The sequence below is a fragment of the Fringilla coelebs genome (assembly GCF_963513975.1).
Source record: "Fringilla coelebs genome assembly, chromosome: 5".
NCBI lineage: Eukaryota > Metazoa > Chordata > Aves > Passeriformes > Fringillidae > Fringilla > Fringilla coelebs.
The window spans coordinates 53,737,570-53,760,149 of NC_140033.1; the positions used below are offsets into that span (position 1 = coordinate 53,737,570).

Below are 22,580 nucleotides of genomic sequence, written 5' to 3' on the forward strand. Positions count from 1 at the left end.
GCCTGGCCACAGCATGACCTGCCTGGTAAAAAAAACATCCTTTGTTGGCACCTGATGGTCAGCCAACTTGATGGGGTGGGTCAGGAGTCACTGGTGGTGCTGAGCAAGTCAAGTCACAGAGGTTTGCTAGGGGAAAGGTAAGTCTTCCTTCTCTGTCCTGATATACACCCCACTTGGTAGTAGCTTATTTCATGATGTTAAGATGCAGAAGTGCACTGGGAGAACTCCCTCAGACAAGTCTGTAACTAGGAAGATTTCTAGCCTTTAGAAAAGAGACATAAAAGGAACAACTGAATGAAAAAGAAATCGTATGTGTAAAGTCAAATTCTGCACAACAGAACACGGGTCAGGAGCATTTGGCAAATAAAAGGAAAACACACATATTTAGATCTGCAGGCTCCCACAAACCCTGCAGGATGGGCCCAGCTGAAGGGCAGGCTCACACTGCAGAGGCCCTCCTGCATTTCCCAAGCTCCATGGACTCTTGGGAGCGCTCTCAGCCATACCCCCCCCACCAAGCCCTCTGGTACCCATCACAGCATGTGAGTTGCACTGTGCCTTTGCCTTTCCACACTGGCAATCCTTCCTACTCTCCCTGATGGATGCCAAAGCCCTTGCTCTACTCCCACCCCCCCACCAGCAGCCTCCAAACCAAAACACCCTGGAGGCACAAATGGTTGCCTCCAGGATGGAAATATTTCAGGAGGATTAATAGGAAAAACTCTACCAAAAAAAGTCTCACAATTTAAAATTTGAAGTAAAAATAGAAGTAATTAAGCCCAACACCTACTGAAATGTAAGCAATTAGTGTAGAAACATGCATCATAAATGATGAGGTGACCCAAGAAGAGATATGTGTAGGTCCAGCCTTGCAAAGCCAAGCTCATACATATCTTTATTCCCTCCAAGAAATGAAGATCTCCAGAACTTTTCTTAGACACCTGCTTGAAAATGCTGCTATCCATGTGCTTAAATAGCAGCTACACTGCCCAGCAGCTCAGGAACCGGCACTCCTGGGTTTTCAGAAGTTACATGGATGGCAGCTGGTGCAAATAGTGTAAGATTTATTTCCTAATTCTCTTTTATTTTTAGGTATGTCCTTTTGAAATATTAACATGCAAAACAAATGCTCATGAAACAGCCTCAAGCCCTGTTTTTAAGAGAAATATATACCTTCAAAATGCAAGAGACAAAGGCAAATCAAGCTGGGTTTATCACCGTGCCCTCTTCTGGCCCTTGAAAAAACAGTCACCTTGCTGTCACCTGGTGTCTGCTTGGAAGAGGCATCACAAGGAGCATCTGCTTGTGCAAATCGATTTATTTATTAAACTGACCAGAAAAATACCATCACAGACCCTTCAAGATACCATACAAAACATGTTTTAAAATCCTTCAGTTGTGTATGGGTTTATAAAAATAACTTACAACACTGTTTTAGAAATCTCAGTAGAAATACAAGAATTTGTTACCAGGTAGGAATTTAGGCGTGAGGCATTCTGCCCACAGGGCTGGGGAATTCACCCCCTGTTCACACTGCACTACTGAACTCCCAAGAGCCATTTAACAAAACTAATCCAAACCTTTCTGCTAAAAGAGAGGGAAATGGAAAAACAGATCAAAAAACCACATTCATCTCCATTACAAAGAGCCACTTTTGCCATTTCTTGACAAGTAAATATGCAGCTTATCCAACACAGGAGGGATATTCAAGAATCTGATATTTTCAATAAAACCTCTGATTTAAAACTATTGTTTTCTTAATTAAATATAAAACATAGCACACATGGAACTAAATAGAACTTTTAGACCCTATCTACACAACAGATTTTTCACTACTGGTTTTTGGAGTTTGGCTGGAGGGTTTGTTTGGATAGCTGTTTTGGGGGAGTGTTGTTTGGTTGTGTTATTTTTTTTTTATTCTAAGGGCTCACTAATCTCCAGGAAATCTCAGTACTTTTGTGTTCAAAGTGGCCAGTTTAGACCTGAAATAGTGCAGCTTATGACAGCTCACCGGGAAAGAAAGAAATTTACTCAGATTTAATGAAGTTACACAGAGTTCTTGGAAGGACAATTCATTCAACATTGGAATTCTGTCAGCTCCAAATCAGATTCATTGTAATCACATAAGTTTCAGGAAGAGCGAAGATCATCAAATCTGCATTATATGCATGATTTCAGGGAAGAAACACAACAACTTTCTGTATCAAAAGGCCTTCATAAATTATTTTCCTTTCTCATTGAGAAAAAAGTTTTCACAAATAAGGCTCTCTAAATAAAAAGTCAGAGTCAGTTTGGAAGGTAAGAAATACGTTATTTTAGGTGGTAATAAATTTTTTTCCAAGGCTATTTTCTTCCTCATGATCAAACAAGTAGAACTTGCCCTCCATAGGCATGTGAGCAGGTAAAATGTATGCTTATGCATTTGCTGTGTCATGATCCAGAACACAGGAGCTATTTCATCTGATTCAACTACCTGAACTTCGGGGGATTTTTTTCTGAGTTGGGAAGTTCTTTGTTCTGAAAAGAATTAGAAAGGAATGTTCAGGAAAGAAACTAGAGAGGAATAAAGCCAAACCAAAACAGTTGTTTTCCAGCTGTGCTAGCAGTTCTTCCATCACTGCCCACCAGACAATGCAGGTTTCAGGCTATGACTTCATGAAGGCATTTTTTAAATGCCCTGCTAATCAGCAACTAACAGTCAAGTTTCCCATTGCATTGCTAATTGCCAGCCAGGCACCACAAGTGACCAGCTCCCACAGAGCTCTTCTCCTTAGGATGATGGAGTGTCGAGGTTAAGCTCTACACATTTCTGCAAGTGTCCAAGGGCGACTTCTCCCAAAATCTTCCGAATTGCAGGAGTCAGACACTGTGATGAAAGTCAGTCTCTGGCAATAGCAAGGATGGGGGAATTTAACCTCAGCATCCACTCACAGCGGTGTTTTCACCAGAACGCTTAGTCACAGACAGGGTGGTGAATACCTTGAGACAAAGAAGAAAGAAGATTCTCAGTATGGCTAATTTTATTTTTTTTCCTGAAAGATTAACTTGGGCCTGATGCTCAAAACAGCCGCCACTTCTTAAAGTAAGAAAATAATGAAAATCATACTTTTAAAATCCTTGCCATTAAACAGCACACACACACATACAAATTACTTTTGTTCTCTGCATTTAGCTTATGTTCTCCCTTTTACAGTGGAAAAGAAGGAATTAAGGAAGTCACATGGCTTTATACCACCTCTCATCTTAATGCTCCTAAGTTTTTACAGTGGGAACAAGCTCAGCAATAATAGACTTCAGTACACCTAATCAATAAGTGTCTTTATGGCTCAAAGAAAACTTCTTTGTTGGGGAAAGTGAAGTTAACTCAAGGCCCGGTCATTTGGAGAGAATTTTGCCTTTGTGCTTTTCTAGCTATTATAGAAATGTGGAAGTGATTGCTGACAAAGACATTATGTTTGGTATCTGTGTCCTCTTGACAATAGCTATGGAAACACTGAGTAAAACTAGTTTGAAAAATTCCAGTCTTTACTGCTTTCAAGTCACATTAAAGAAAAACACACACACACACACACACACACATATATATATATATATTAAAAATTCCTGAATAATTATTGTAAAATTAACAGCTTAAAATTTGGGAAGGAAAATTCTACAAAAATTTGCTTAATACTGATACTTTACTATGCAAATAATTGCATTGTTTTGCATACATACAATATAGAAAGGAAAAAGGGAAATCAAAATCACTGCTATCTAAATGTTTCAAAGTTGGAATAATTAGTTATCATCAGAGCCATCTCTCAGAACGAATAAACTTAGCACAGAATAAAGTACATACACATTTCAGCTATTCAAATAACCTTGAAGTATCTAAAGATAATGGTGATCAGAAAGACCTATATTTCTTTAAGTAGAAGCTTTGCTGCATTAAGACTGCTAGCAGCTCTTCAGAGGACAACATCAATAATTGATAAACCTCTTCCACTTTCTATAAGCACATAAAGCATTATACACAAATCAGGAAGACAAAGGCATATCTAATATATATGGCATAAGAACAGTGACTTCTCTAAAATATAGTGCATGTTTTGAGAGAGGGGTTTGTAGATTTTATTTCTGATCCACAGCCTGACAACATACGGGAGTCTTCATTTATTGTTATTTCACTTCAAAAGACCAAGATTAAAAAGAACTAAATTTATCTGCTTTCCTCCTGGCCAGACTGCAAGCTCCAGGTGTGGAGGGGACCACGCTGCTCCCTAGTAAGCCAGGAAATAAGTATTTTAGATAGAATTTGTTTGTTACTTAAGAGAAGACAAAATCTTAGATCCAATGGATGGAAAGCCATCATTAGCTCCCTGGAAGAATCACCCAGGCTTTTACGAGACAATTTCTCTTCACCACAGATGGTCAATAGTACCCCCCTAAATTTCAGGCAGCACAGTGCAGTTGAGGCTGAGATGTAATTCTCTGTAGGGCTGAGGTCCTACCAATTCTGAGCTTGCAGTTATTTGCACACAACCTTGCAAGAAATTCCATTCTGAGCTCCTGTTTTCTGCAGAATAAAATGCTGCTTCAAAAAGAGAAGGAAAATCTGGCTCTAATTTGTAGACAGTGAGAATGGGACCCTCGGTCTTAAGGTTTTCTTCAAGTGGAATAAAACCATGTTTCACAAGACACAGCAATTAATTAGTACTAGTGCCAGTGAAGATGTCAGCACTTGACCCTGTAACACTGGCCCTTTCCTGTTCAAATCATTTCCTCTAGCTTTTACAGGGATGTAACAAAGATAACAGTGATATTATCCATCGTTTTATTCATCCACTATGCTCATTCCTCACAAATCCCAGCTTTCAAGCATTTTTCTAATCAAAGAATGCCATCTTGCACTTTGATTTTTGTTTACTGCTCAAGAGATTAAATTAAGTAAAAGCATAAAAAACCCTTTTGAAGACTGTCACTAAAAATGATCAGCGTTCCCTGAGCTTTTAAAAAGAGTTTTTCTCCTGAGCCAATTTCTTTCTCCCCCACTCAAACAAATATGCTTATCTGAAATTACCTCCCTGAATTATGTCTAATCATCATTCTATTCAGTTTCAGTTTTAGCAGCTCAGATGTCCAGAATAAATTATGACTCTCATCCTCTCTTCACACTGCATATGCAAATACCCCACTTGAGTTCACAGGTTTGAATGCTGCCCTCAGACATCCCCCTCCACAGGCCCCCTGGGAGATAAGCCGTCTTCAAGGGCCTCCAAGAACGCCATTAGATGGTACTACAAAGAACAGAACATATTGTGGATGCTTTGTAGAGGATTCAGATTGCCAGCAGTCAATTAATGGAGTTTTGCATTGCTTTTACTAAACCACCTAGAAAGTAGGAAAGAAGAGAGGTGGATGTCACTTCTGCAGAGGAGCATTCTGGTGCTCCCTTGTACTGCTTTTCTTCTAACACAACCAGAGACTCTGTATGAAGACTTACACAGGTCATAAAAAAGATTTCCGGGATCCTCAGCTAATATAAACTGGTCCTAATGCTACTAAAATCAATCTCTGATTTACATCTGGGAGGAGCTGTTCTGCACCTGCTAGAGAAAATTGAGCTCTTCATTAAAGACTAACACCAAGATAAAAAGAGGAAATATTTGTGGGGCTTCATGAATTGAAAGCCTACAGGATAAAGAACAGATCTTTAAGAGGAGAGAGTTTAATAGAAAGATTGTCATGTAACTGGTCCCCTTTCCCAGCACTAGTTTGTAAGCCTATTTTGGGTACACTAATCTAGCTTTGACAACCACTTTAGCAGAAATAGTATTTGAAGCCTTCATAATCTTGAGTGGGATAAAAATTCTATACTTCCCAGTAGAGAGAGAATTGGATTAAGGGAAGGCATAAACTTTTCACAACTGAACACAATTTAAAAAAAAGAATTCAAAAAATCCCAGACTAAGCCTAAGAGTTAGAATTCTAAATATTAAAACCAGATAATTTCCTCTCCTTTCCTCCCCCCTACCTTCCTGCAAATTTGGACCTCTTTAATAGAGCTCTGTTATTCAGATTTCTAACACCTTACCCTAGAATGCCATGAAAGCTGGGCTTTGAGGTGACTTTGTATACAAACCTCTGCACAGACAGGATGAATTCCCACGGTGCTATCCAGTTGTTCTTTTGTCAACCCACATTTAATAGCAGCTGCAAACCCTTGGGTGACTTCTCCAGCATTTGGACCAAGGATATGGAAGCCAATGACTCTCTCCTAAATGCCAAAGACAATCAAATGCAAGTTCAATCATGAATTCAGCTCTCTTTAGACAATGTGCAAAGCTTTCTTATTCAGAGTATAGAATTTAATCAGCTCACAAAACGTATCACAAATGAATGTAACCACTAAAATGTGAATTATCATTAGCACCAACAGACGTGAGGTGGTGTAATTTTGTTCTCTCTCTCCAAAGATTCAACTAGGAACTCAGGAAATTTTATTCAGGCGAGTTATTCCACTCATGCCAACAGAACACTTGCCTAACTAAAGGTGAGCACACTGCATTAAGGTTTTCAGTATGGGGACCTGTGGTAGGTGGCTACAGGGTCTGTATTTGTTGAAGAATTTTCAGTTTGATAGTTGCTCACAGGAAAGGACCACAAGCTGAAGTTGTGGCCAACCAGACATGGCAAGAAGTCTATTATAACTGAACTGTCAATGACTCTTGTGGCAGTGTTGGCTTTCAGTGGGAGAGACTGGCAAATATAATACACTTAGAGACTGGCAAAAAATCCATCCAGTTACAAGGAAGATACCATTCACACTCCTCCTCTCTATACTCCTGTTCAATTGTAGAACACATCACACTGCACATACATCCTCAGAAAACACCCAGCAGAACAAGCTGTACTGGCTTGACCTGCTTCTCTTAATGAGAGAAACATGAAAATTTAGCACATGTCACCTGCTGTGAGCTGTAGTGGCCTTCAGGGGATTCATCAGTTTTTGGTGAGCACAGACATAGCTCAGTTGAGTATCAAAAGTTATCTGCTCTTCCTGCTAAATATCACATGTATTGGGTAGAGTGAGTACTATTGAAAGATTATTATTCTTTCAGTAAATCTGAGGACTGAGATTTACCACAGGGTTTATTTAAATAAGAAAAGCTATAATCGGGTAATAAGTAAAATGGAATTATCCTAATTTTCCTTTAAAAATATTGACATATGTCAAAATAAAACCATAGCAATGAAACCAAGGCAATGAGAGTTTTAAATAGTTACTGAACTAGTTTTTTTTTCGGGGTAACTTTCAACACTATCCCTAGATGTTTAAACACATTTCAATTTTTCAAGACAAGAAGTGAAAATAAATTAATAAAACACTTTAAATCACCATTAAACCTTTGCATTTTCTTAAGTGGCTCTGGATTAGAGCATAGCTAAACATTCTAAAATACCTTCCACACTACTGCAAACTCCTCCAGAGAGAGGAGATGGACAGGTTTGCAAATTTTACAAAATGTTGACAAGATGCTTAGAAAGACAGCAGGAAGATAAATCTGTATCTAAGAAAGATGAATATAGGTTAAGTAAGTTTTGGTCTCTTTCTTATAGGACAGATAGCTATGCCACCATCTTAACAGGAGTATATTTTAATAGAATATTACTCTTCGTAATAACTTATATTAATAAAATCAACTGCATTATATTGAACAGACGATCATTCTGAGATGGCCACACCAATTCTTCTAACCAATTACTAGTTTTGCTTTTGCCTCAGTGGGTACTGTACATTTCCATGGCCAGGAAATTTGATCCTAGTCCAAGGATAATCCTGGCATTATCACCCGAAATGGGATTTGTGCAGGCAAGATACATTATCCTGGTAGAACAAGCTCAAGAGGTTTATGAACACATGTGAATTCGGAGAGGTTACAAGTTGTGATAGTTTCTGAGAGACCTCAATTTCAGAGAGAAGAGTGTCCCAGAAGAGAATGTCCAAGTCTGGGGCGGAGAGAATAAACCAATAAAATTCCTAACCATTTTTACATGCATTGATTTGCTCACTTCTCAAAGTTAATCAACAGTCTAAAGATCTCTACTTCTTATTTTACATATATGGAAGAAGTATCATGTACAAACAGCAATGGCAGAACTTTGTATTTTACTGGGAGTTGGTTTTCTATACACAGAAATATGTATCACTATAAATATTTATTACCCTTAAAGGTAGGCAAATTTAAATTATTTTTAATTTGTTAAAGACAACCTATTTATAGCTCTTGTGTCATCAACAGTTTTATTATAAACATTTAGATAGTGTTTTCCCGGGAAGGAAAGATGCACTTACGTTATCTTGAATGTTGCAAATTATCTTTGCATAGCATTTGTTGTTATCTCTGGATGGCACAGTCCACTCCAGTGGCCAGAAGTGATTATGGTACACCTGGAAATAAAACACAGGTTAAAAAAGAGTAGTAAAATTTCCAAGAAGAGAACATGATCTTCCAAAAGCCACCAGGTTATCCTAAATAATGAGCTATGTACACAGCATTTAGAACATCTGAAATCATGATGATACTCTTTTCCCTTAAGGAATGCCAAAGACAGAAGTCTCTATTATCCAAGTACTACTGACATCCAATAATTTAAAAAAGAGAAGCCATAAGAATATTGCACTTTCAGGACACAGTTCACTACGCTCTTATTAAATTACAAAATCACAAGAGACTCAATAATCTTATTGAGGCTTGCAAAAACAAAAGCCAATAAGGTGACACAATAAAGAGGTCAGAATACATTAAATGAGGACTTAGAGCACAAATGCTTTTGGGTGCACATTTTAAAAAATAAAATGCTGTGGAAATCAAAAGCACATTTTCCAGAATAAAGTGTCCAGTGTTTCACATATAACACCAAGAATTTCACTCAATAACAAAAATTTGACTGGGCATATACAAACTTTGCAGGGAGAAAAGAATTTAGGCCTTTGCCTTTAACCTGTGGGCAGGTTAACAGTATTTTTCACACTGCCATTTTGAGTTTTATTTACTTATTTTCCTCCACAGTTCAAATCAGAAAATGTCAGCTAAGAGGGGGACAAGTTCTCAGCTTCATGCACTACCACCTCCCTGCTTATTTATGTAAATAATGATACTTACAGAATCCTCAGGTGATATTTGCAGGACATAAAAGTTCAGTTTATTGTGAGATTTCCTCCCCTCATGCTTTCTGTAGTGTGGTCAGTACAGCATTTTGGAAGAACAGCCTCAGACACTTAGTGCTTATAATTGCTCATGTGAGTAATTCCTTTTCATTCCCTGGGATTGCTGGTCAGAAGTGAAATTTGTCTAATCTCACTACTGACCAGCAATCCCAGGGAATGAAAAGGGATTACTCACATGACTATAATTAAGAACATACTTCTTTGTACAGTGAAAGGAAACAGAAAAATTAGCTAACATTTGGCTTTATAAAGTAAAAATCACTATGGTGAGAAATTTGTCATGCTGTAGGTACAAAAGCTCCATTTTGTCATTAAAACCAGTGTATTGCTTCCAGCATATGCCCACTTTAAAATTATCCTGAAGTATTTTGAGATACAAAGAAACCCTTTTTCTATTTTTTTTAAACCAAACAGTCCACCTTTAAGCCCCCGTTTGCCTAAAACAGAACATATCTGCAATTAGAGCTTTTGGAATTGAGGATTATTTTTATAACATGTCTAGGAACAGCCAAAGAAGAGAAAAAATGTATCTAGTCACCTCCTGTCCTTACATCAGAGCACAAATTCCTGTTTTAAGTTACTCTTAATATTATTTTAAATTACAAATTGGAAAACTAAAACCCAGATGAAATTAAGGCATTTACCTCAATGTTTTCCTCCCCAAATTTCTCCACTGCGGTCTCTTCAGAGTACCCACAGGCTCCATACTCCAAAGGAGTAAATACAGTAGTTGGAACATTCACATAGTCACACTGTATGGCATTCAAAACAAAACAAGAACCCACACAACATCAGTAATAAAACCAGCGTATAGCAGTCTGAAACACAGGAAGAAAAGCCTGATTATTCACAATTCTGAAAGCTCTTTAGGTTTTTTTAAATTGTCTTAAATTAAGGTGCAGGTTTTGCTTTGTTCATTCCAGAGGTGCTAATTAGAGCAGGAAAAATAAAAGACAGCTTGAAGCCACTCAAACATTAGTGTGCATTGATTAAATGGAAAAGGAAATTCAGTGCCCCATTTAAAAAATGTACCAGATCACAGGTCAAACTGGAGATAAAAATTGCCTGTTCAACCACTTCTACAAAGCATTCTATTTTCAGTTGGGGATGCCGCAAGGGCACCACTACCATTCAAAACTCATTTTTCATCAGCTGTGGCCTAGGTGATGCCAAAGAATCAATGACATGCAGTACAACCTCTGGGGGGACAGTGAAAACTTGTCAATTCTCCCAGTTTTGTATCATCTCTGAACTTTCTGAGGGTGCCCTTGTTCTCAGCATCCAGATCCATTAGTTTAGCTGTTAAACAGCACTGGAACCAAGCCCAAACCTGTGGCACACAACAAGTGACTGGCCCTCAGCTGGTCTCTGGAATGCTGGTCACAGCCCTTCAAGCTTGTCTGTTCAGCCAGTTTTCAACCCACCTCACTGCCCACACTCACCCAGCCTGCAATTCATCCCTTTCTCCATGACAATGTTATGGAGACAGTGTCAAAAGCCTTCACTAGACTCAAAATAAACAAACATACACTGCTCTTCCCATATACACCAAATGAGTCATTCTGCCATAGCAGACTCGCAGGCTGGTCAGCTCTATTTCATGTCTAGCAATTTTATTTTCTACATATTTCAACTCTAATTTCCTTTGTGACTGGAGATCAGCTAAGGTGCTGACTACTGTTCTTGCCCCACCTAACACCTCATTACATTTCACCTTCTGCAGATTTGTTACAAAGGCAGTATAAGCCACATTCCCATTTTTTTAAAGTAGTTACTCATTTCTTGGATTCACTGAATAAGAATGCTTCCTTTGGCAGCATGGCAAATTTAACCTTGACAGACTTAGCTAGCATAAAACATAAATTAACACATATCCATAGCATTGCAGCAATAAAAAAAATTGGCTTCTGCTATGGTTTCTTAAACCTTGCCTGGCTACTTCAATGACATTACGTGTACTGATTCAGGGCTCTGTTACTGCAGTACCGGCCAATGTAAAACAAACAACTCAATCATGCTCTAAATCTGGCTGATAGTTGAACTTGCAGGTTCTGAAAGGAAGAAACCTTTATGGTCATGCCATATGGTTATAAAGGTAAGACAAGCACCCATATTCAGTGTAACAGTTCTTTAAAGGCACTCTCCTTTCCTTCTGGTTTAAACATAAGTGTAAATGAGTACCCACATTACTCCCATTTGAACAACCATTACTCCCATTTAAACATAAGGTGTACATGAGTACCCACATTACTCCCATTTGAACAACCATAACCTGGCTGAAACCCAGAACTACACTAGTACGAAACATGAACACTGAATCCATTAATTCAACTGCTCAGGTATAAACATGTGCTGAGTTACTGGTACATCTCATCTTCCTTTGTGTCCACATTTAACTACAATTAGGACTGCATATTATGTTGAAAACATACAGATGAGAAATGAAAAAAAAACCAAAAAACATTACAATAACACTGAAAATTAAAATCACAAACTCCTATTCCATTCTATTTAGGGACCGAAGGTAGGTTCAGCAAACTGCCTTTGAATTGGTGTTAAAGCACTTAAAAGTATGGGAAAGATGACTTTTAAGGAAGGCAGTAGAAATAAAAGCAAGTTAAATGACCTCTGTTAACTTCATTATCATTATACTTTGAGAGAAAACTAAACCCTCTTAATAGGAAAAAAAAGAGACTACTCTTTAATCCACAAGGATTCATCTCATCCTACACAATTAGTCAAACACATCTGCAGTAATATCTTTGCTGGGGGAAAATTAAAATGATCATCAAAGCCAATCCTTAAAATTCCACTGGGTTTTCCACAAGCAAGCAGACTTGCACTCTGCACTTAGAAGCAGAGCAGTGACAGTGTTTTGTGGCAACTGCTTCCTTACCTTAGTGGTTGCCCCAGCATAAAGCCTCCGAACTAACAACCTTCCTGCCTGGATTGCCACTGGTGTGAGTTCCAGCTTGTCCTGCAGGATATCTCCAACAGCATAGATATACGGAACATTTGTCTGCTCCTCATCATTGACAGGAATTTTTCCCGTTCTGCAATTGGAATTAGCAAGAAAAAAAGATCTAAATGTTCTGCTGTGAAGGCTGGAGGTGTAAATAACCATGCAGGCCTCTTAGCTTTAAGAGAAAGACTTGTGTGTAAAGTATGAAGGAAAGAATTTGTATTCATAATCTTACAGTCTCGGGCAGCAATAAAAAATAGGGCAAATTTGACCAAAACTACAGGAATTCACACACTGGATAAGGAGGTAGCTTCAGAAACCGCAATTCATCTCCTGAATCACTGAGGTGAAGCATAAATCTCTTCCTGAAACACTTTCTACCACCAGCTGAGCTGCATACTGGCAACTTGCAGGTATGACAGGAAGAGACACTTTCCCACTCCTTTTGTAGGACAAAACAATTTTTCCACTACTGAAATTTCAGTCCAGTGGCTGAACCTGTTTATAGAAACTTATTCTTCAGGCTCCTAAACAGAGACAGGTCAAGCTGTTACACATCCTACCTAAGGGACAGCCAGCAAGTTTTTAGCTGTAAGTGCACTGAGCTAATGGAAGTTTTTAATTATTAATATTTCCGACTTCATCAATAAACGAGATAGTGCAGTAATCACCACAGGAAACACATATAACAGGGAAACCTAATCAGACAGACACGGAAACAGTCGCACAGTTACTTGAGAAACCAGTAGCAATTCCCATATTAAAAATCCAACTTCCTCAATTTTGCACTTGCTAAAAATGATACAGTTATGCTAATAACTTTATAATTCATTTTATTAAGCTAATAATAAGTGTCCTGACATCAGAAAGATGTGTACTGTTCTACAAGCCAACATGGATCTGCCAATTTTGAGTGGACCAAAATTTCCACTTATTTGAAATATCACAATTGTTCCCCTTGACAACATCAGTTACTGTATTCATATATAAATACTCTGCATTAGTCAAGGTCATGGTACCTTGTTTTCTCTTTGCAGGGAAGATATCTGAGGACCCACATGCCTGCAAGATGTTTTAGTTACCAATACTGAAAATGTTACTGATAGCTCCACTCCCTGGTACAACAACCTCACAACATTAAACATCAAATACTCTTCTACAGAAGACACAGATTGTATCCAAGGGTTGCTTAAAGGCAAGAAAAAAATAAAACCCTCCAAAACCTAAAACACATCAAGAATTTCATGTGGGAGTTTAAGGAACGCTACCTGACCCTTATCTTTCAAAATAGTATATAGTAGCTTTTACATTAAAATATGAGAAAACTCACGGCTCTAAAAGCCTGTATGAACAAACAGATTTTTGTTCCAAGAGGTGATAAAAGCAAGAAGATGAGAAAAAGAGAGTACAAGGAACAACTGACAGATCCTAGAAAACCCTGTAGCTGGAACAAGCTAAGATGAACCTGTAAATCCAGAAAGAATGAAATAGACACTTTTTTCTCCCAGGAATTAGAAATTGACATTTCAGCAACAAAAAAGCAAATGTAGCAGTACCATGGGAGAAAATGCAGTTATCTGCTGCATGGTCTCCTGTCCAAGTGTACAGAAACACGAGACAAATTTGTCTTCAAAGCTTTTGGGTGTCTCTGCACCACTACTATTGTAACAGCACATGACACAAGCTCAGCAGTGAGTGGTACACTGACATCTGTCCTTACTTTTCGTTGATATTCACTCCGACTTTGTCTAAACCAATTTTTCTTGTGCATGGATCTCGTCCAATTGCCAGCAGCACCTGCAAAACAGCAATGCAGATGACTGATTTTTAAAAACTCAAAAGTTCATTTTCCTTTGGCTATTATCTTCAAAACATACTAGAGATTAGTATCTAAGGCTTGGTCACAGTAAGGTGAATACATTTGTTATCCATTGTACATTCATAGAGTTTAAGACAAGCCATGTTACCACCATGACCTAACAATACTAGGTTTTAATGCTAAGATTAAAAACAGGCAAATAGCTTTCCCTAGAGGAATAACCCAAGAATATTCTAAACCAATCAGTTAGGGATGGATTATTTATTTCCTTCCAGTTTTTCACCAAGGTATTATCCCAAATCCTTACCAGAGCAAATGCTCCATACCAAAGTGCTCCGTAAGGGAAGGGCTCATTAAGAAAGAAACTCAGATACTTAAGCAAATAAAAATATCATAAAATAGGGTTTTTTAAATCTGAAAATATAATTTACTTATATAGGCTCTCAGTCAACCACTGTAAAAGAATATTGTTTTTTGAATATTATTTGTTTTAACATTTGTCAAGGCCAAAATCCCATCCTATCAAGTCTGCTAACTTAACAAATCGTGTTCTAACTTCTGCTATCACAAGGAAAATTGCTACATGCTTTGTAGTCTTGGACAACTGCCCAGATAACTAAAAATGCTTTTCATATAAGAACTAAGAACTGTCCTGAAGGAATCCCAAGATCTCCTTCAAGTCTTACAGATGATCAAACACACCACATCTTTAGAGCTGAAGGTCTTAAAATGCAGCACACACAGCTCACAGCTTCTGTGAGGAGTGACAGCATTTCAGTGACGATGTAACAACAAGAAATCATAAGTTTTGTTAATGAAAGGATGGTATTGATTTCCTTGCTAATAAGCTTTCACTATTATGGACTAGAAAAACCCCAGTATTACAAGCCTGTGGAACAGCTCTGCTGTCATTGTTAAACTTTCTCACAGTACTGGCTCCCAGATGCACTGAGGTGTCTCCTTTTTGGGGGATGACTGATGCACTGTACAGGTAAACGAGGTCACTGGCACACAGCATTTGTAGTCTGAAGTCCCAGGCTGGCAAAGGCCTGTCTTAATGCATTCTGTGTGGTTACAAATACTCTATTCACAAATTTTTTTTCTCCTTTCATCATCAAGGCCTATGAAAATGAGTGGAGTGAGGTGTGATGGAAACAGTCAATCAAACGTACAATACCATGCCTGCACACTGCAATTTTACTGTTTTAAGTGTGTAACTAAGTTTCCTGACTGACTTGCCACAAGGCATTAGCTGTGTTTCTGAAGATGTGTCAAGAGCAGGTCTTCAGATGACATGTCACCCGTTTGTTTAACTCCTGCACTGACCATTGTTTTGTGCTAACTACAAAACATGCCCAAATTGCTATGAAAGCTATTATAAATAATTCCTTAAAATTTATTACAAATATTCCATGGGGAAAAAATCCTGCAACTGATTCCACAGAACCAAGCTCATCTACACCTCTAAGCTAAGGAACAGGTTTCAAATGCATGCAAACTGATTTGGCAAGGCAAAATAACCATTGACTTTGAGACTTTTATTTCCAAATTAATTACCTGCTGAGTGTGTGCAATTAGTATATTGTAATGACTAAAACAATTTTTAAAAACTTAAAGTGTGGATAAAAACACCCCACAAAATATCAACATTTAATGGAAGGCTATTTCACATTCTTCATGCATATAGACAGGACTCACAGTATTGTATTCCATTTCAATTATTTGATCCCCTGTTGTGGACTTGGCTGTAACTTTCAGTATTCCAGGAGATCCTTCCTCAACCCGCTCAACCTACAACAGTTTGAGGATCAGATGGAGTAAAAAAAAATTTCAAATAAAAATATACCAATGTATATTTTTCCCACCAAATATCATTGAGCGAGTTTTAACCATGTTGTAATTAGGCACTTTAAAGATTCTTTACATTTCTACTTGCATATTTTAATGTGGTTTTTTTAGGTTTATAAATGTCCCTGCATTTATTCTATGACCAACAAAACAAAATCTCATTTCTCTTTTTAAAAGTGGACTCATGGTTAAATTCTTGTCCAAGCCCATCACGTGACCTGGGCACAAATGCCCTCATTCCTCTGGGGACAGAGGAAGCAAGTAGGAGGAAACTCTTACAAGGCCTGGAAACATCATCAGCCGTTTTCTCTAAGTGCTGCCATCATTCCCTCCACCCATGGGAAGCTACTGTCATAGAAAACCCTCATCAGTACACACAACAGACATACAACACTTAACATAATTCTGGGAAATTTTAGTGTTCATGCTACAGATGACAAGGTACTTTTCAACAACACCCTTGTTCCTACTTAATGTTCAATATTTAGAGGCAGAAAGAGCAAAGTTTATGATGGAGATTTTATTTCTGTTCTTTTTTTTTAATTTAGAAAAGCCAACTGTGTCATCCTACCAATCTTAAAGGATCACTGTGCTAACTGTGAAGCTAAACTGCTTCTATTCAAAGGCAACATTACTTATAATAATTAATCTTCTACCTTCGAAAGTCCCAACAAAGGGTTTTAATAAGCACAACATGCATAACTTCAAACACAATGTGTGAGAGAGATGAGAAAATCTTCTCAAAACCTACCAAGCAACTTAAGCTGAAGGATATTCTCAATCAGAAATAGGGCCAAATATTTTATTCCCATTGAAATCAAAGACATATAGTGAAGGGACAGGGAAAAATACACAGAAGTGCATTTTGTGACTGTGGTGATGGACTGTTCATCACAGGATGCATCTGGAGGACCTTGTTTGCCATTTAGTTGAAATTATCTGCTTCTAAACACTTCCTTCTTTCTCATTCCCCATTAGGGCTTACAAAAGGCCATGTCTGCCAAAAAACCCAGATAATCATACCTACTTTTCATACACCATGGGATTTATGCAACAAAAACCTGCATAAAAACTAAGTTCCTGGAAACATCCATTTTGTCTTCTTACAGCAACTCTCACTCTATGAGAGATGCTCATGCGCACAGAACTGGCAAGAGCATTTTTAAAGCTGCCCTTGATACTGCTAAGAAGGGAAATGAACATTCTTCACTGAATTTAATGTTTTAAACCCCAAAGTGTTAAACTCAGCAGCACATGGTTTAACACCAAATTGAAATTGCTTAATACGTGATTGGCTATTTCAAAATAAGTAAGGACTACTGTGAAAAAAAACATAAAGAAAAATACTGTTAGCACCCTCTGAAGTCTTTGATAGGGCAAATTTCCATTAGAAAAGCTCCAGAACTCCTAATTTGGTTTAAATTCAACATGAATTTACCTATACATGTGCCTATACATGTATGTAAGTAACTGCATGAGTACTCTTACTGAATTCAACAAAAATTGAGCAGGTATTTAAGGACTCTGCCAAGTACATTATACAGATGATACTTCTAAAGACCATTTACTTTTCTGGATAGTTCACTAATCCTCAGCACATAAACAGAATTTGCTGGCTGAAAATTTGAAATTTGGCAATGAAAAATTGAATTGCTTTTGATGCACTGGGCCCTGATCTTAGAGGAAATTATGCATCTGCTTAATTTTGGGCCTGCAAGAAGAACCAGGACAAGCAGGTGTAACATTTTCTGTGTAACATATACTAACCCAACTAATTCTGATAAAAACAATGAACTTCATAATCTCAGAAAATTTTCGTATTAAGATTAAATGATACCTTTCAATTAATTAAGTTTCATGGAGTTGGTTTAAAACAAAAATTAACCCATTCTATGTCACAGCAGATACTGTAATGAAAGGTCAACTTCTGTATTAATTAAAGTAATTTACATCTTAAAATATTATGATAGGTACATCCCAATCAATTGTAGTCACTTTGAGCCTACCTTGATTGGCACAAACTCCCTAATGAAGCTGATTCCATGTTCTTTCATATATTCACCAATTCTGTTTGCCATGTCCTGGTCAAATCCTCTTAAGAGAATGGATCTCACCATTACAGTGACATCTAATCCAAGGCCTGCAAGAAATCCTGCACATTCCAAGGCAACATAGGAAGCTCCAACCACCAGGGTTTTCCCTGGACAGTAAGGCAGAGAGAAAAGGTCATCACTGGGAAAAAAAAAAAAAAAAAAAAAAAAAGGGAAAAAGGAAATTAGAGGCAGTATTGAATGTATTGTGTTTTATGTTTATTTTTTTTTTCTGTAAGAATAGAACTTGATTCCTTATCCTGTTCACAGAAAACACCCTGCTTCATTTTTTGAAAGTTCCTCTGGAATACAAAATCAGTGTATGACAGATAAAAAATTATATTTAGGAGTACACATCCAAAAAAAAGGAGTATGAAGATTCTGAATCACCACAAAAATGTGGAGAGTTTTTTTTAAACAGAAATTTAGGACAAATTGTTGAAAAAGTTAGGTGTTTATGTCCCCTCTGAATCTTGCTTTAAATATTTTGCTGCAAATTTTAGCTCCTGAGAACTAAAAGTGGAAGGGGTTCAAGTTTAAAATAAAATATCATCATCACTTTGAAGACTTATCCTTTTGCTAAACCATTATACGCAGTGCCAGATATACACACACAACAAACCACAGTAAGAGGCAAAGATAGAAGTATGAAATTATGGAAAACATGCTCCTTTGCCTGCTTTTCATTTCTTTCAACTGCTTCATCAAGCTACATCAGTTCTACCCCACTTTGGACCTAGGCTATAAAACTAGGGCTTCTCCACAGAGCCAGGACTCATGGAGGCACCACATTTACACACTTAGAGTCTGACAATACAATTCTGTGAATATTTCACTCTAAAATAAGTGTCCCTTTTCTCAGGGTGATGCAATAAAACATGATTGTGCAATTAAAGGCCGTAGCATAGCTCCTATACCCCAAGGAAAGATTACACAGATAGCCTCAATGAGATAGTCTAACTCTGGGATTTCTGACTCCTCCATCTTGAAGCTACTTTAAAGCACCACTTTACAGGCTGTATTATTTGTCATCTTTAATTTCATTACCACTTATTAAAAGGGAAGCACACCACTTGGTGTTTTGGTTTCAGAGGAATTGTGCCAATTATTTATTTCATTGCTATAGGTTTGCCAGCCTGTAATTCCAACCTCTGTTTCTACAGAAAGTAACTTAAAAGTTACTCTGATATGAAAACGCATTTTATCTTCATATAACATTTTTGCTTGGCATTAGCAATTAACCAGACACTCAAAACCAGTTTTTTCCAAAATTGAATTACCTTCACTGAGTAGCTGGGAAAAAAGTTGTGCTGAGTTTCAAGACTACCCCAACGCACAAAGACAGATTCCTACCAACTTCATAACATCAGCAGCTATGCTATTCCCACTTTCTTTAACATCTAACTACAGAGTTTTCTTTCAAGCAGACTTTGCTCCTCAGGATGGGGAAGCATTTACACACAAGGAATGACTTTGTATTCCTCCCTGTTTTTACCTGCTAATGCAAAATTCCTTGTCTCCAGGTATACTCAGGTAGCGTGGTCGTTCACCAGTGGCAATGATAAATCTCTCAGCTGTGTACAGCTTCTCAACTCCCTTTTTGTTTGTTGCCTGCATATAAAGTATTAGTGCAAAGTCAGCGTTTTACAGACTCATCACAGGAAAAATTATTCTGTTTGAAAAGCATCTCTGTTCAAACAGAACTACAGGAAGACACAGCAAAAAATGGCTATGAAGTACCTTAATTGTGTGTGGCCCGACAAATTCTCCATATGCATTCTCATATGTGACCTTCTTGTCTCTCAGTGCAACCCGATAGCCCCAGTTCAGTGAACCAATGTAATTCTGAACAGATTCTGTCATGGTCATCCAGTTGTGCTTGACTGTCAGCAACAAAAGAGGAAGGTTCACCTTTCAGTCTGAGTTTTTCTTTTTCCACAGCAAAATTGCTATTCTCAAAGAGATTATTTTCATGACCCAGTCGTACTGGGTTTGTCTTACTCCTGTTTTATTTCAGGGTAAAGCTACTGAAATTCAAAGAATTACATCAGCACAGATAACATGAGAGGTCACAGTGCAATAGGTATGACTTAAAACATTGAAAATTAAAACTTACTGAATTATTGACAGATATATATTGACAGCTGTGAGTAGGTGACATTATTCAACAAATGAAGACAATGCATGTCTGAGAGGTGCCTCTGCATGCTTCCAAATACAGGATTGCAGCCTAAATAAATCATAATCCCATAACCATGCACATCAGAGATAATAAAAAGTAAAATCCATCTTCTTACACAGTAGTGATAGACACTTAGGGAAAGGAAATCCTTGCTTGTAACTATAAGAAGTTTCTGTCAGTCAACATTATGGTGTATTCCCTTAGATGTTGTGGTAAATTCAGAAATGGAGCAGTACCTTATTGCTTTTGTTCACACAACAGTCTCATCAATTGCTAACATGATCAGGAGCTATTAACAAACAGATAAAACATGAAGGCAATTAGCCCTATGGCTTTAGAATTGAAAAGCACTTCAATTTATGTGTAAGCTTTCCAAAGTTGCCTCACATTGTCAAAGCCAGCACATGCTGCAGTGCAACAAGTACCTGATTATGAAGCACCTCAGGATTTTTAGTGCAAATTACAAAACTGGAAAAAGTGTCCTTCTTTACCTTCTTCTGTAAACTGCCACCCAAATTTGCGTGAATCTTGCAAGGCTTGTCCCAGTAAAGCTGCCTGATGCATCAATTTTTTAGGTATACAGCCCACATTTACACATGTTCCTCCAAGACCTGAGAGAAAGGAACAGAATGTGGTTTTCACATCAGTGTAGCAGATTTCAAACATGAAAATAAGAGTCTCTGAGCAAAGCTCCTTTATAACAGGATTGCAATTAAGAGAAATTTACCCCAGGAGCTTCCCTGAGGTGTAGGCGTGACAAAGTCCAGCACCATCACTTTCTTTCCGTATTTGGCAGCCTCCTGCAAAACAAATTAAATAAGACACATATCTAAATATTAGAGGTTAAATTTGGAGCAGACAATAACATCATGCATTGCTGAAAAGCTTTGTGACTTTTAATTAAGTAACAGTGAATGATTTGCAAGGGAGCAGACAGTCATTAATCTTCTGAATTCACCAGTGCATTCAGTAGGAAAATGAAGCTGAAAGGCAAAAAAAGGTATTCATCCTACTACAAAACAGCATGGCATCAGCTGATACACAGGAGACTCAACCTCCTCTTCATTCCTCCATCCTGTCACTTTGTTCAGACTATTTCCCAACATACCCATTTACCTTTAACATACTGAACAAATTCCTAATTAATCCAATTTTCACTTCAAAGATGGTTTCTCCAGCATTTCTTTGAAAACACATCAGAAAATGACACAACCAGTCACATGGCCAAGCATGACAACCTTAATGACTCTATGATCCTGTATTCCTCCTAAGAAGTTTCATTAGCAAGTATACAATTAATCCCTGTAAATGATACTAAGAACCATATATTAATTTCATTGCTTCCTTTGTGTTTTTTAAGAAAAAGGCAAAAACTGACAGCAGTAACTGCTGCTATGGAAAAGCACTTAGGTAAGTACTAGGTAGCTGAGAAACAACAATGATAGATTCCTTCCGAGAGATGAAGCAAAATAATTTTGCTACTTGGAGTAGCCGCAACTATGCTGGCATGATATGATGAATTCTTAGACATGTGAGCAGTAATAACTATATGAACAGGGTATTACTCTAAGGCCTTGGGTTTGGTTTGGGAGGAGCTGGACAGCCTTCAGCATTCTGTTACCAGTAATACTTGTTAATCCAAATACTTGACAATCAAAATTTCAATTTTAAATGCATCTTACTTAAATTTTAAATGCAAATCACACTTCAAATAATACAGGCTATAGACACCTTCGGAAAATCTTGCTGTACTGGATTGCCACTTCCAGTAAAGATCTAGTCCGGCCAAGAAGCTAATTCCTATCCATTAGCAGCACCTCTGAGAAAGTTCCTCAGAAAGGGACTTAGGGACTGAGACACATCATTAAAGATCCTTTATGATGACGACTCTTAAGCACTGCTCCAAAGAATCTTAACCAGAGTTAGCTAAGCAGAATGCAAGGATTCCCAAGCTTCCCTCAGCTACATGCTCACATAACACAGCACAGCATTGCATCACCACCTTGGCAGAGATCTGATGCAGATATAACCACATCTGAGTGGGCTGAATGTGGCCCACCGCCACAAACCTGCCCTGTAGGCTCTCAAACCTTTCAGGTCTCAGTGCAGTGTTGCAGGAACACAGCAAGGCTGCTCAGAGAGCTGTTCTGTGTGAACTGAGAGCAGGGGCCTGGCACCATTCTGAGTCTGCAGCTGAGTTGTACCCAGTCAGCCTGACAGTGTTTGCACACCCTGTGGAGAATGGCCTCCAAAGGAGCAAGCTCTGGGCACAATGTAGAGAGGAAGACGTGCACACAAAGGTGCAGGTTTCAGAGCGAAAAGCACACATTTAACCAGTCTAGGTAAACCTGCAAACCTGAGTGCAGATATCTGGAACTTTGTATGAGAGCTGTGTAGCTGGGGTTTTTTCTGGTTTTGGTTTGGTTTTTTTAAAGCACTGTCAGTGATTTATTTTTCAAAAATTG

General features: G+C 38.0%; 1 protein-coding gene across 1 annotated transcript in view; it reads right to left on the bottom strand.

The window, feature by feature from the left end:
- Positions 1-1,401: 1,401 nt before the first annotated feature.
- Positions 1,402-22,580, bottom strand: part of TXNRD1 (thioredoxin reductase 1) — a 35,571-nt gene continuing 14,392 nt past the window's right edge. Inside the window, exons 4-15 of the mRNA XM_084206350.1 lie at positions 20,843-20,915; positions 20,607-20,726; positions 19,674-19,816; positions 19,429-19,544; positions 17,850-18,075; positions 15,694-15,786; positions 13,897-13,973; positions 12,111-12,267; positions 9,859-9,966; positions 8,339-8,434; positions 6,125-6,259; positions 1,402-2,979 (exon numbers count right to left, since the gene is read on the bottom strand). Coding sequence (XP_084062476.1) covers positions 2,917-2,979; positions 6,125-6,259; positions 8,339-8,434; positions 9,859-9,966; positions 12,111-12,267; positions 13,897-13,973; positions 15,694-15,786; positions 17,850-18,075; positions 19,429-19,544; positions 19,674-19,816; positions 20,607-20,726; positions 20,843-20,915 — 1,407 coding nt within the window. The 3' untranslated portion in view covers positions 1,402-2,916. The remainder of the gene's footprint in view (positions 2,980-6,124; positions 6,260-8,338; positions 8,435-9,858; positions 9,967-12,110; positions 12,268-13,896; positions 13,974-15,693; positions 15,787-17,849; positions 18,076-19,428; positions 19,545-19,673; positions 19,817-20,606; positions 20,727-20,842; positions 20,916-22,580) is intronic.